Source organism: Pieris rapae, chromosome 7, assembly GCF_905147795.1.
Source record: "Pieris rapae chromosome 7, ilPieRapa1.1, whole genome shotgun sequence".
Classification (NCBI taxonomy): Eukaryota; Metazoa; Arthropoda; class Insecta; order Lepidoptera; family Pieridae; genus Pieris; species Pieris rapae.
Window position 1 is genome coordinate 3,328,560 of NC_059515.1, and position 13,266 is coordinate 3,341,825.

General features: G+C 38.0%; 1 protein-coding gene across 4 annotated transcripts in view; it reads left to right on the forward strand.

The window, feature by feature from the left end:
- The window catches only part of LOC110992761 (ecdysone-inducible protein E75), a 67,644-nt gene extending 57,663 nt beyond the window's left edge, over nt 1–9,981 (forward strand). For 3 of the 4 annotated variants that reach the window (XM_022258710.2, XM_022258713.2, XM_022258712.2), the window contains exons 3-5: nt 4,596–4,740; nt 7,757–7,992; nt 8,099–9,981. In XM_022258710.2, coding sequence (XP_022114402.1) covers nt 4,596–4,740; nt 7,757–7,992; nt 8,099–9,640 — 1,923 coding nt within the window. In that variant the 3' untranslated portion in view covers nt 9,641–9,981. Of the gene's footprint in view, nt 1–4,595; nt 4,741–6,355; nt 6,743–7,756; nt 7,993–8,098 lie in introns of those variants that run through there. The other variant, XM_022258714.2, reaches the window with a different exon arrangement.
- The last annotated feature ends 3,285 nt before the right edge of the window (nt 9,982–13,266 follow it).

Consider the following 13,266-nt stretch of genomic DNA (forward strand, 5'->3'; position numbering starts at 1 on the left):
ATGGACCCTTCATAAACGACGTAAATAAAAGGATATATTTTTTTATAATTTACGAAAGGAAGCGGTCTCGATGTTCTAGAATGTAAACAAGGCCGAACACGCGGAAGACAATCACCGTAGTTAGTCAACAAAGCCTGGCCATGGTATTTTTGATGTAAATCTTATTTAAATTCCGTAATTCAACGCATTGATGTCACATTTGACCTTCGTAAAATACTACTTAAATGTATCTAAAAGCTGCAATACACGTATAGGTTGTTTTTTTTTTGATTCGTTGATACCTGTCGGCCCCGACTAGCCGGTTCGTCCTAGGCGCCCCAATTTGTAATTATTTTGTGTGGAATGCCGAAACAATCATGTGGGAACAAAAAATTGTGTCACACATTTTACCGTCGAGGTTAATAGGGGAACCAAATAGATATGTATTTGTAAGGTCTGTGCATCTGTAATTTATGTAGCTTGGATAATTGAAATAACAGTCAAATATTTTTTCTTAGACTGCTATTTGCTACATCATTTTTCTGATTATTTTTAAGGCAAAATTCAGTTATAATAATAAATCTGTGATATGTTTTATCACATCTAAATTATTAACTCACCGCGAGGTGAGTGTGTACACGTGTAGACAACTGTTTCGGTTTAAGATTTGTATACGTACTACAAGCGTTACATGGCATTTCATAACTATTTGAGGTTTTAAAAGATCTGTAAACAAATATGCCTATCTACCTATTCATAGAAATTGCTTTACTTTTTAACTACTTTCAAGTGTTTCTTACCTCGAATTATTTTTATAAAATAGTTTTTAGTTTTTCGGTACGTATCAATTATGTTTAAATAGTCTTCTTATTATGAATAATAACATGCATCGCGACACTGTTAACTAAATATCAGCAACACTAGCGCCAGCTGTACGCATTTTATAGAAACAAAAATCTCACTACTCGATAATAGAGGGCGCTGAAAACCAACGAGTTGCGTTTTGAATGGACGGTTACTGTCACACGTGAGGCTTGTATTCATTCGTACTACTCGTATGTCAACGAACTCGAGTTTATTGACTTACATCATTCAATTACTATTTTTTTAATATTAATTTTGAATTTTCCCTTTAAACGTTAATTACTATATATGTACTTAATTAAACATTACTATTTAGGTTTATTTACAGCTATCGTTAGCAAATATAGACAAATTAAACTTTATTTAAAGTGAAAAACATTAATTACATTAAATATACCTTTCGAAATAATCTATTATTATTATATTATATGATTTGATTCTATATTTAATGACAGAATTCAAACTTGCACTTTTATTTAATATCAAAATCAAATAATATCAAAAAGTATTTACTATTTGTAAGGCTGCGTATTAAATTGCATAAAAATATAAAGATAAAAGTATGAAGCAATTTTTGGTGACCAAAAATTGTATACTTTTGTTTTATTTTATTATTAATTACTTAATTAGGTAAGATAAACGAGTATCACTGGCTTTGGTAAGTAATCTGGCTGAGTCTTTGTTCGCATACTGGCCGACATATTTCAGGCCGTATTGTGGGTCGCTCATTTTTCGGCACCAATTTGTGGCGCGGGTCGTCGACCTTCTCGCTAGCATGGCTCCAGCTACAGCCTCCTTGTAATAACTTTTACGGTCAACGAATGTATGTACGCAACACGATCGTAACCTACATTATTTTTGAACTGTGAGATTTAAAGTTCGTTGATCCCGTGTTTATTTATCGAGAGAAGCTGAAAAGCATTTTATGATTTCCACAATTAAGATGTTAAATTCTTATTACAGAGCATATGATTAACATCAGCAGCATAAATTTCTAGTTCAGTAGGTTCATCTATGTTCAGTAGTCATCTTTGTCTTTAGGTGTACATCAAATAAAAATACACATATATATCCCTTTTTGTAAACTACTTGCTGTATAAAATCGTAACTGATTATACTTCTTTGTAAACATTTTAGATATCAGGATACCTACATAGATATTTTGTTATATGTGAACAGGAAGTGAATCACAATATAGGCGTGAGTCATTCGTCCAAGTAAATGTTATCAAGCAAATATCTGTGCAGCACGTAGTGGACTGTTAGTTGCGAGGTCGGTCGTTGGACGCTTCCACGGAAACACAGATGCGTCAGCATGTTTTTGACTTAGCCGGTGTTAAGTCATTGTCCCCCTGGACCGTTACTCGACGCATAAGTTTTGCGACTTTGTCACATAGCTAATATCTAGAACAGTTAGACTATAGTTTATTGACTATTCATAAAAGTTATCTTTATAAAAAAGCTAAATATTATAAGCATTTAATTAGAATAACATTTAGAAAATTGCTTTAGGTAAATGCAATTTTCTGCATCGTACTTAAAATATTTATTTATTTATTTATTTATAAAAACACTCCGGCCTTAACAGGTGACCCTAAATTGACACGAGTGAACAATAAGTTATATACTTTACAGACGAAACAAACAAATAAAAAATACAAGAAATTCACTAACTACTATAGGCACTAACAAATAATATAACTTTTGCCAGCTCACTCAACGGATAATGAAAAATGTCCGTTAATCTATGTAATTCATTAAGTAAATTAATGCACCAAATAATAATAAAGTAACCATAATCATATTCGTCACAAATATAAGAAAAGAAAACGGAAAATCAATGTTATACTAAACAATAACATAACATTACAATTTGCAAATAAGCATGAACTTAATAATATAAACGTAATAAAAAATTACAAACGCAGCACAGTTAATAACAATAAAGTATTATAAGTATGTCAATGTAACGTTAATGACAAAAAATTGTTGGTCCGCTTAATGCTTACGGCTAAGCAACGGGGTTATGTCGAAAACTCTAGAAGGTGAATTGGTAACCTACTTTGCACTGTCGAAACCCTCAGCCGTGGTTTTATTTGCCTTTCTCGTAAGTTTAATGAATCACTAACATAACTTGGTATTTTTAAATCGTTTTAAAACATATAATCATGTTAGATATTGCTGCTTAATGGACAAATTCTTGTGTAAACACCCTGAGTGTTTTGTTGATATTTTTACACACTTTCGATAATACATAAACCTAAATTATATCACATACATAAACATTGTTTTATAAACTAAATGTTGACTAATTCATTATAGCTTCAAACCAAAATGGTTATGATTCATTGTTTAAAAATAAGCTCTTTTCAAATTTTAATTATTTAATTATTACAAGAGATGATTAATATTATGTCAAAGATTATCTAATAGAATGCGGTGGCGCCATTTTAATCCTTAATGAATTGTTTAAATTTGTTTTATGCTATGTGTATGAAACATATTACAGCTTTTTTTTATTGAAAGTTAGTAGATTTACACCTACTAAACACTACCTTCATGTGGGGCAAGAGGGAATGGTTTTGTTTTCGCAGTAGAGGTTCGTCGACCTCGGTGGGTCGGTCAGTGCCCGCTGCGACCAATTATGGGCCACTCGCACAGCGCACAATGGATCGATGGCTATACGAATTTGGGCCAGACTTTGTCTCCCCGCGACCCCGCATTCGCTTCATGGCTTCATTCGCGCATTTAAGTTTATTTATTATTTTATTATATCTCTAATATAAAACATGTGTCAATGTAATAAATTAAAAAACTTTCATCAAAGATTTAATATAAGTTATAGTAAGTATTATTTTAACATACATATTGTTCTCAAACAAATTAGGATTTAGATTGATATACAAGAACACTTTATACATACGAATATACTGTGTTAGGTAATATTTTCATAATGTAGTTATCACAATGGTTGTCTAAACGAAGTTACAAAATATAATATCAAATTATATTCATCGTGCATCATCAAATAAACAATAGTTCGTAGCTCGGACGCATTGCACTCTCCGGTCTTCAATGAAGATTTAAAATTCAATTAATGCACCCCTAAAGTAGTAGCGCGCGCGCATTGAGGTAGGCCGTGACGCAAAGTTGACGTCACTGGGTTTGAGTCGGTCGTCGCCCTGTACTGTCGTCCGCGCCCTAGCTCCCGGGGCAGGCAGCTCGATAGGCGCGAGGGACGCGGGGAAGGGCCGTTGTGCAATCGCGCGGTCGTCGACCCGGGGTGAACGGCCGTGTGCCTCGACGCCCGCCGGGATGCGCCCGGCCTATATCCGGCACACCGGTGCAGCGGCAGCGGCGCATTCTAGAGCGACGAGGACCGTTAGCAGTGCGGGAGCGGTGAAGTGCGCAGGGGGCGAACACTCTCACTTTCTCGGTTGGGTCGGTGGCCGGCAAGTAGGTCGCGGGTAACTGCGCCGCCCGCCGCAGCGCCCGCACAGTTCGTCGTCGGCCACCATCCGTGTCGGTGCACTATAGTGAGCGCGGATAGTAGTCAGACTGTGGTAGTGGCGAGTGAGTGGTGATTGCGAGTTGTGAATGGTGTCTGGGATGGCGTGTGGCACTGAGTTGCGTGAGCGATACTCGGTGTTAGTGAGCATGTTGGAGGCGCGCCGCGAGTCGACGGACTCCGGTTGCTCCAGTGACGAAAGTTCCGATCCCGAACGTGACTCTAATTGCCGCTGTGATCCACAGGGGTTTTTCCGACGGTCCATACAACAGAAGATCCAATACAGGCCGTGCACCAAAAACCAACAGTGCTCTATCTTAAGGATAAATAGAAATCGGTGTCAATATTGCCGACTGAAAAAATGCATCGCTGTTGGGATGAGCAGAGATGGTAAGTTCAATATTTTTTTTTAATGAAACAAAATGAAAAATTACGTTTTTATGATATATTTATTAAACTTTTGCACCAAAAATCGATATTTACTAAGAAACATACATTCTTCATTTTGTTTAAATATATTTTATAGAATACGTTTTGTGATATAAAACGTGCTGTGATATAATATGTGATATAAAACTTATTTTAGAAGGATTTAGAAGGAATAAGATGAACTCTTATGATAAATAATATTTAAACTGAATGATGACTAGAATATTTTACAAACGTAACGTCTAATCGAATTCAGTACGCAACCAGTATTAGAAGGTCATCGCGCAATCTCGTGCAATAGATATTCTGTCATTCGAGCGCGCCAAGTAGGACACGCAATTTTGCTAGCGCCTAGAAGCGATGTTCGCGCGTTGCTTCACGATCAGATCCTATTTTAAAGTGCGGTCCGGTGCGAGGGGCGGAGGGGACAGGAGGGCCCAGAGGACGCATGCAGTGTGGGAGGTCGGTTATGCAAGCGCGGGTGAGCGCACGCTAAGCGGGTCGACGGCCGTAGTTGCTCAGCACTTTGCTCCGCTCAGCGTGTTGCGACATTCCCTCTGCTCGTACGTCGTCTCCCCTCTATTACTTACGCGCGCAGTGAAAGCAGAGAAAGGTGTTTCGTAAGCGCGAGAGTGAAATTTCTGTTTTCACTTTCGCAGCGGAGTTCATCGCCCTGCTATGTAGATTTTTAACTCTCATGGGCAAAAATGATTAAAATATAAAGTAAAATTATACATAAATTGTTTAAGCGCTATAAAAGCATTTTTATAATTGTCAAAACATTTATACTTTAAAACGTATTTTATACGCAAAAAAGTAGTTTTGCTTTCAATTTAACAAATTCACATTCGATGCACATAGAAAAAATAATGAGATACAGTTTAAAATTTCACGTTACTTATCACACAACCAAGTTAACTTGCTGTAGTTCGGCTACTCGCCCATAGATGGCGCTGTTTGCCAAAATCAGCTACACATTTATCGTAGTCTGATTTGTTCGGTCAGCTACGAAGACTCTACGAACATTAAAGAAAGATCATAATGCTTGCAAATTAATAAAAGCATACCCTTGTTATGTCGTAGGTGTAAAACTATTGGGGAGGATTTATTAATTTTATGGATAACGATCGTTATATTAATAACTCTATATTATAAAATGACAGAGTTTGTCAAAACAAATCATGCCATCTCAAATATTAGGCAATTAAAAACAAAGAAATAAATATTCAAACCATAATCTAATTAAATAATATATCCTTAATCATATTTAAGAACTTAAGCTCATTCCGTATCCTTAAAATAAATATGTAATTTTTTTCGCTATTAATTAAAAATCTACCAATCTGAGGCAATGAATGAAAACTCGTAACGATTATCGCGTATTAAAAATCTATTTTAAATTGAAAAATTTGAGGCCTTAAAATTAAAGGAATAATAATTCGGTTGGTAAATTGCAAGAACTAGAACGGTTCGGGGGGAGAGATGGGAGCAGGGGCCTGCGCGGAGTTTATTGACGGCGCCCCTCCGCCGCTCACACCGTTCGCCCTCCCTCCTCAAGTTCAAGGTTGGCACGGCGCGCGCCGCCGCGCAGTGCGAGGGAGTCCGGCCCGCGCATCGGTCGTCAGCCCTCATTACTATCGCTATGTTAGTACGCCGCTTCGCAGTTGGCCACGAGAGCTCGATGTTCACTCACAGTGCTCGTTCGAACGTCGCAGCTCGCTAACTCTACCGCGTTGTGCGAACATAATATAAACATTGGATTACAATTTAGTGAATTACAAGTATTGATATGTGACACTTATTAATTCGGTTATATTTTAACGTAGTTACCAGATTTAGTTATCAACGCCGATTGGCTGTGATTATTTAGTGTAGTGAAGATTAGTAATGGTATCGGAGATGGGTGAAGATTTACCGATTCTCAAAGGCATCCTGAATGGAGTCGTCAAATATCACAATGCTCGTATGTATTAATTTCATGTAAAAAGTGAATTAGGACTAATTAGAGAATAGTTAGTTATTTATAGAACAATTGAATTTGACTTTATATATTTTATAATATAATATATTTTATAAAACATTATTTATATTTTACTTTTAAAAATATTTGATTATCATTGATGTGGTAATTAATAATGATGAAGTTATTTAACTGCTTTACAGTTTGCTAGTTCTCATTATCAAGAGAAGTAAATAACCATAAAGTTGTAAACAATATAATATGATACGATTTGCGATTTTAGATTTAATTTTTAATCATAAACTTTACTAAAAAAAATAGTTACTTTAATTTTACACTAAACCTGAAATACAACTATTATTAGTCGTTAATAAAAATATTATTATGATTTTTTTTTTCAAGCTCATAACTCTCAATAAATACAACTGAAACTATTTTTAAATAACTCTTCGTTGTTATTGAAACAAAAGTTCGTGGATCGTGGTAGTGGCCTACTTAATGCAGGGAAAGTCGGGAGAAATGGCGAGAGGGCGCACTCCGCTTTCGTTTTCAATCGTGTGCTGAACGCGCAAACACTTTCACCAACGCCAGCGCATGAATGCCATAAGCGGCACGCTCGTCTCAGACGCATACTACCTTTCAATACGCGACACGCCCGCGTCGAGAAAGTTGTAACACTTTTTAACGTGACCTCATGGATCGCGCTTTGTCACTCGCTTTTTAAACTAAATCGTTCAGCTATTATAATCGGGCAGTTTTGCGTTTTTCAAAGCGCTAGACATAAGGGTCGGTAGACCTTTGCGACGGGCGATGAACTCTACCCTCTCGTCAGCTGCGCATACACATGGCTCTCTGTATGCTCGCCTGTGTAGGTACTTGCACGCATTTAGCGACAGCTGCCTGCCGTTCTATGTAAACCGCGACCTTGCACAACATTTTTGTTCTTTTAATGTAATCGATTTATGTTACACTGGTTTAAAGGGTTTGAATATTAAAAGCGGTTTTCTTTTGTTACAGCTGTTCGATTTGGACGTGTTCCGAAACGGGAGAAAGCACGTATATTAGCTGCAATGCAGCAATCCTCATCATCGCGAGCCCAAGAGCAAGCCGCCGCAGCGGAGTTAGATGATGCACCACGGTTACTAGCGCGAGTGGTGCGCGCACATCTCGATACCTGCGAGTTTACGCGTGACCGCGTGGCCGCCATGCGTGCCCGAGCTCGCGACTGTCCCACCTACTCGCAACCCACTTTGGTAAGCATTGTTTTTAATATATCTTCTAAATAAAGTTAGCCCTTCATTTCATAGCTAATATTAAATGATGTTTAGCATTATTAAATTATTGTTTCTTTTGTTACAGGCTTGCCCCCTCAACCCTGCGCCTGAATTACAGTCCGAGAAGGAATTCTCCCAGAGATTCGCGCACGTCATTCGTGGCGTGATTGACTTCGCTGGCCTAATCCCCGGCTTCCAGTTACTCACTCAGGATGACAAGTTTACATTGTTAAAAAGTGGTCTATTTGACGCTCTATTTGTGCGGCTAATTTGTATGTTTGATGCTCCACTCAATAGCATAATCTGCCTCAACGGACAATTAATGAAAAGAGACTCTATTCAGAGCGGTGCTAATGCGCGTTTTCTTGTGGATTCTACATTTAAGTTTGCGGAACGAATGAACTCTATGAACCTGACCGATGCTGAAATCGGTTTATTCTGCGCTATAGTTTTAATCACTCCTGATAGGCCGGGACTACGCAATATTGAATTAGTTGAGCGAATGCACGCAAGACTCAAGGCGTGCCTGCAGACCGTCATCACCCAGAACAGACCTGACAGACCTGGCTTCTTAAGAGAACTCATGGATACACTTCCAGATCTACGCACACTGAGCACACTTCACACTGAGAAGCTTGTCGTGTTTAGAACAGAACACAAAGAATTGTTAAGACAACAAATGTGGGGTGAAGAAGAAGGTTGCTCTTGGGCTGACTCCGTTGCTGATGAATCTGCAAGAAGCCCAATCGGTTCCGTGTCAAGCAGCGAATCAGGTGAAGTTGTAAATGACTGTGGCACGCCATTGCTTGCCGCGACATTAGCGGGACGTAGACGTCTAGACTCCCGCGGCTCAGTTGATGAAGAAGCACTTGGCGTAGCTCATCTGGCACACAACGGATTGACCGTCACACCCGTGCGGCCGCAACCTCGCTACAGAAAGCTAGACTCCCCAACTGATTCCGGTATTGAGTCTGGAAATGAGAAACATGAAAGAATCATTGGACCCGGTTCTGGGTGCTCCAGCCCACGATCTTCTCTAGAGGAGCATCTTGAAGACAGGAGACCTCCTATGCCAAATGACACACGTCTTGATGATATGCCAGTACTCAAGCGTGTTTTGGAGGCTCCTCCACTCTATGATACACCCTCTTTGATGAACGAGGCTTACAAGCCACACAAGAAATTTAGAGCCATGCGGCGCGATACAGGCGAAGCTGAAGCCAGAGCGGTGCCATTAACTCCATCACCCCAACCACCGCACCATCCACACCCGGCGAGCCCGGCACATCCGGCACACTCTCCCAGGCCGGTGCGAGTCTCTCTGTCTTCGACCCACTCCGTGCTAGCGAAGAGCCTCATGGAAGGGCCTCGCATGACTCCTGAGCAGCTAAAACGCACAGACATTATCCAGCAGTATATGCGGCGCGGTGAGGTGGCGAGCGGCAGCACGTCATCTACCGATGGTTGCCCTCTGCGTTCAGGGTTGCTCTCGTGCTACCGTGGCGCTTCTCCCGCGCCCGAACCCGTCTTGGAGCTGCAGGTGGACGTAGCTGATGCTCCGCTCAATCTGTCAAAGAAGTCGCCGTCGCCGCCGCGCCCATACATGCCGCGCATGTTGGAAGCGTGAGGGCGGCCCGCGGAGCCCCAGGTCTCCGCTACCCCACCCCGACCTACTTTGAATTAAACAAACTTTGTAGTTAATGATCGTTCGCAAATCGGTTAATATATTATATGTGATAATTCGTTTAAGGCGCGTGGTTGCGTGGCCGGTGCGGGACGAGGAGAGCGCAATAGACTGAATAATAATTTAAGACTATATAAGTTAATTTATAATGCATTGCAGCGCCGGTCGCAGTGTGTTTGTGAAATGTGTGTAACGTATGTGCGTATGTGAGCGTGCTCAGTCATTTGTTTGTTAATTATAATGACAGGTTGTCGAATTAAAATAAAACAAACTTGTAAAATTTATTTTCTCTTTTATTTCCTCCTCAAATCTCAGAACAAATGTGCTTGAATGTCTCAAGAGAGTTGACAATTACAAATTTTAAATAAAAAGTTAAAGCTTTATGTAAAAGCTGGAGACAGTTATATAATTGTCTAAAAAAGTATTATTCTTAAAATCAAGTACTACATGTACGTGACCGTTCAATATAACGGCTCAAGACTTTACTTAGATCATCGTATAAACGCTATATTAATCTACTTGAAAGTAATTATTATATATTATTATATAAAATACTACTAGTAATTATTATAAAATAATTATATAAATAGGAAAGACAAGAAATTTATTCATTGTAACCAATTTATCGAAATATCACATTTGAAAAGATTAGGCAACCAATAGTCTGGTTTGATCATGTTCGATTTATTTAAGTAAATCTACATATTTAATTCAAATCAGTTCTCCAGTTGAAGGATTAAAAATCTTATCTAAATTATCCTATTTATCCATTAGTCCAAAATAGAAGTAATGAAAAAGAGTTTAGCGTTTATATAGCAAAGCATCTAATGATTTTAGGAATACGATGATAATTTTTAATGTACACAATACCGCGGTCGATGGCCGACCTAGGTGAATACCACTTCCGTCTGTAACAAGTTTGACCTACGCTACCTCCATCCGTCTTCCGCAGAACTCAGGGCTGCAGTGCTTCCTTGTTTCGGCCACTCGAGAGCGTAATACTCTTGGCAAAAAATCTGGTATATTCGCACTTAATAAACGAAAGGTCTGATCCCGGTTTAATTAAATATGGAAAAACATTATGAAGACGTTTTAACTTTATCTCACTACTATTTATTCGGTCAATGAAAATTCAATAACTTGTTAGAGAAGAGAATAGAAAATGCAAGGCATTAATAATCAACTTACTTAATAAGTTTTGTTGAGGAAGGTAGTTTAGTGTTACGAAAGAAAGTAGTATCGGCCATGTCTTAGCGATATCTAAATTTTTTATATGTACCTACTGGTAATAAAGAACCAAACATTACATTATTCTAAATCTTCTATTTACTCTTATTTCCAAATATTCGAGTTCTTACTTCCTAAGTTCAAAAATAAACTAAAATTGTAAAACAATGATTATAAATTTTCTATTATTATATATCATATTAATAATGATCAAAATAAAATGACCTAACCATAGGCCTTTATTCTTCCGAGACGTCTGATTAGAAATTTAAAGAAAATTTTAATAATATCTAATATGCGGCGATGAATAAAGTAGTGTCACAACCTTGCCTTACCACATAAAAACCTTGTAGTTTTATCGAATTTATAATCGGGTTTTCAAAATATTTTTATAATTTTTTGAAATTCAAATTTTTATCAGTCTGAGCTCAAAGGTCAAACTGCAAATACCACCACGTGATAACGTAGCTACGCAGCTTACAGTAGCTTATTGTACAAATTAAGCCATTGTTAAACTGCTGTCCTGTTATTACTGTATCATACTTTCTGAGTAGGTATATCGTGGTACATACAACTCCTTAAGTGTATCAGAAATCATGTCAAATCCAGATCATTTAAATGCGAAGCTATACGTCTGAGAAAGAGATCAATCGTCAACTTGAGTTTGACCTCATCCCAAGGCCTTCGCAGCCATTGTTCTGCTTAACATCTGCCAGTATGTCTGGCCTTCAACTGTTTTAAGGAATATATGGGTATGAATGCAACAAGAAATTGCATTATATTTGTGCTAACCAAAGAACTGGGTATGTCTTGGACGATGACTATAGTCAATATATTCACTGCGATGTGAGATGAGATGTTCTGTTATGTTCTTTATTATTTCTTCAGAAAAGGTTTAAATTATTTAATTTCTCATTTCATATTTAAATTTAGCCATCATGTACCTACATCGTAAGACATTTGAATGAATTTAATATTTAAGTTGATTTTTTAAAATTTAATATTGATTCTGTAAGACAAAGACTTAACTACATAGAACAAAATTCGTGATATTCCATTTTTAGAAACAATACGAAGAAGAGAATCTTTTAATTTTCATATAAAATAATTAATAAGAACATTTCAACGTTACCATATTTCGTATCTTAACTTATTATGTACTAAAGATATATCAAGTTGCAAGGATTGCAATCGGGTATTGACCGGGAGTTGAGCGCATGTCGGCAGGACTGGCGCAGCGGCCATGCACTTGACTCGGCGTAGGTGCATCGCCCGCCCGCAACCCGAGCCTGAATCTCCCTGCCCACCTCTATCCACACCTGCCCAACCCCGGATCTGTATCCTCGCCCACGTAGTAAGCAAAGGTCATCCTTTTAAACTAATATTATATAAGATGCCTAAAATTATATTAAAAGAATAAGTGTATTGAGAAATACTCGACCGATACACAATCTTCTATACATTTTCATTAATTCGAGCTAATTTTAAATTTAATCTGTGATCAATAAAAGAGAAAACTAATTCCAGACTACATTTTCATTACTATTTTGGAATTCTTTCGTCTAGTTTCTAATTTAATATTTACCTGAAAAATTGCTTAATTATGATATGTATCATAATGTATTGCGTTGTAAATTAAATAGATGGCTAACTGACAATTAATATAATAATAATTTTATGTATGAGATATCCTGTTTCTGTAGGAACCATCGACGGGTTCGACCTCGAAGTACAAGGTCGCGACGTAGGCATTTTGAGTGTTCCGTATGTCGCCTGAAGGTCTCAGACTATTTACAGACTACGTCTATTTACCAAGAACTATTTTTCTTTTGATAATTCTAAACTTTTTGCTTTTCCTGTAATTTATTACGTAATTGTAGGAAGTTAAAACAAAAAGAACATAATATGAAATAGGTAGTAAATAAAACATTAGTTTCAGGATTTCTTTTTCTATTAAAAGTTAAAGAATAAAATGAAAAAAAAAGCCAAAAATTATACTAACTTATAAATGTAATGTTAGTAGTGTTGCAATGTCAAAGATTATAGGATAATAATTACATACTTTTTATAACATTTCCATGGCCGATAACAATATTGAACCTTTCGATCTTGTTCTAAGCCAGGATAATATTAAATTTTGCATAAAGAGGTAGGCGGAAAATGAGGCTGTGGGGTTGTACGTGGGCGATCGGGTGAGGGTGGTAGAAGGTGGTTAGGGGTGCGGGGAGTGGGGAGCGCGGTCCGCCTCAAGGTCGCAGAGTCACAGCCGGGCAAGGTCGCTGTGCCCGCGCGTGCCCGCTACCGCCCGCCCGCTCCCCGGACCCCTAACACACCCTAGATTT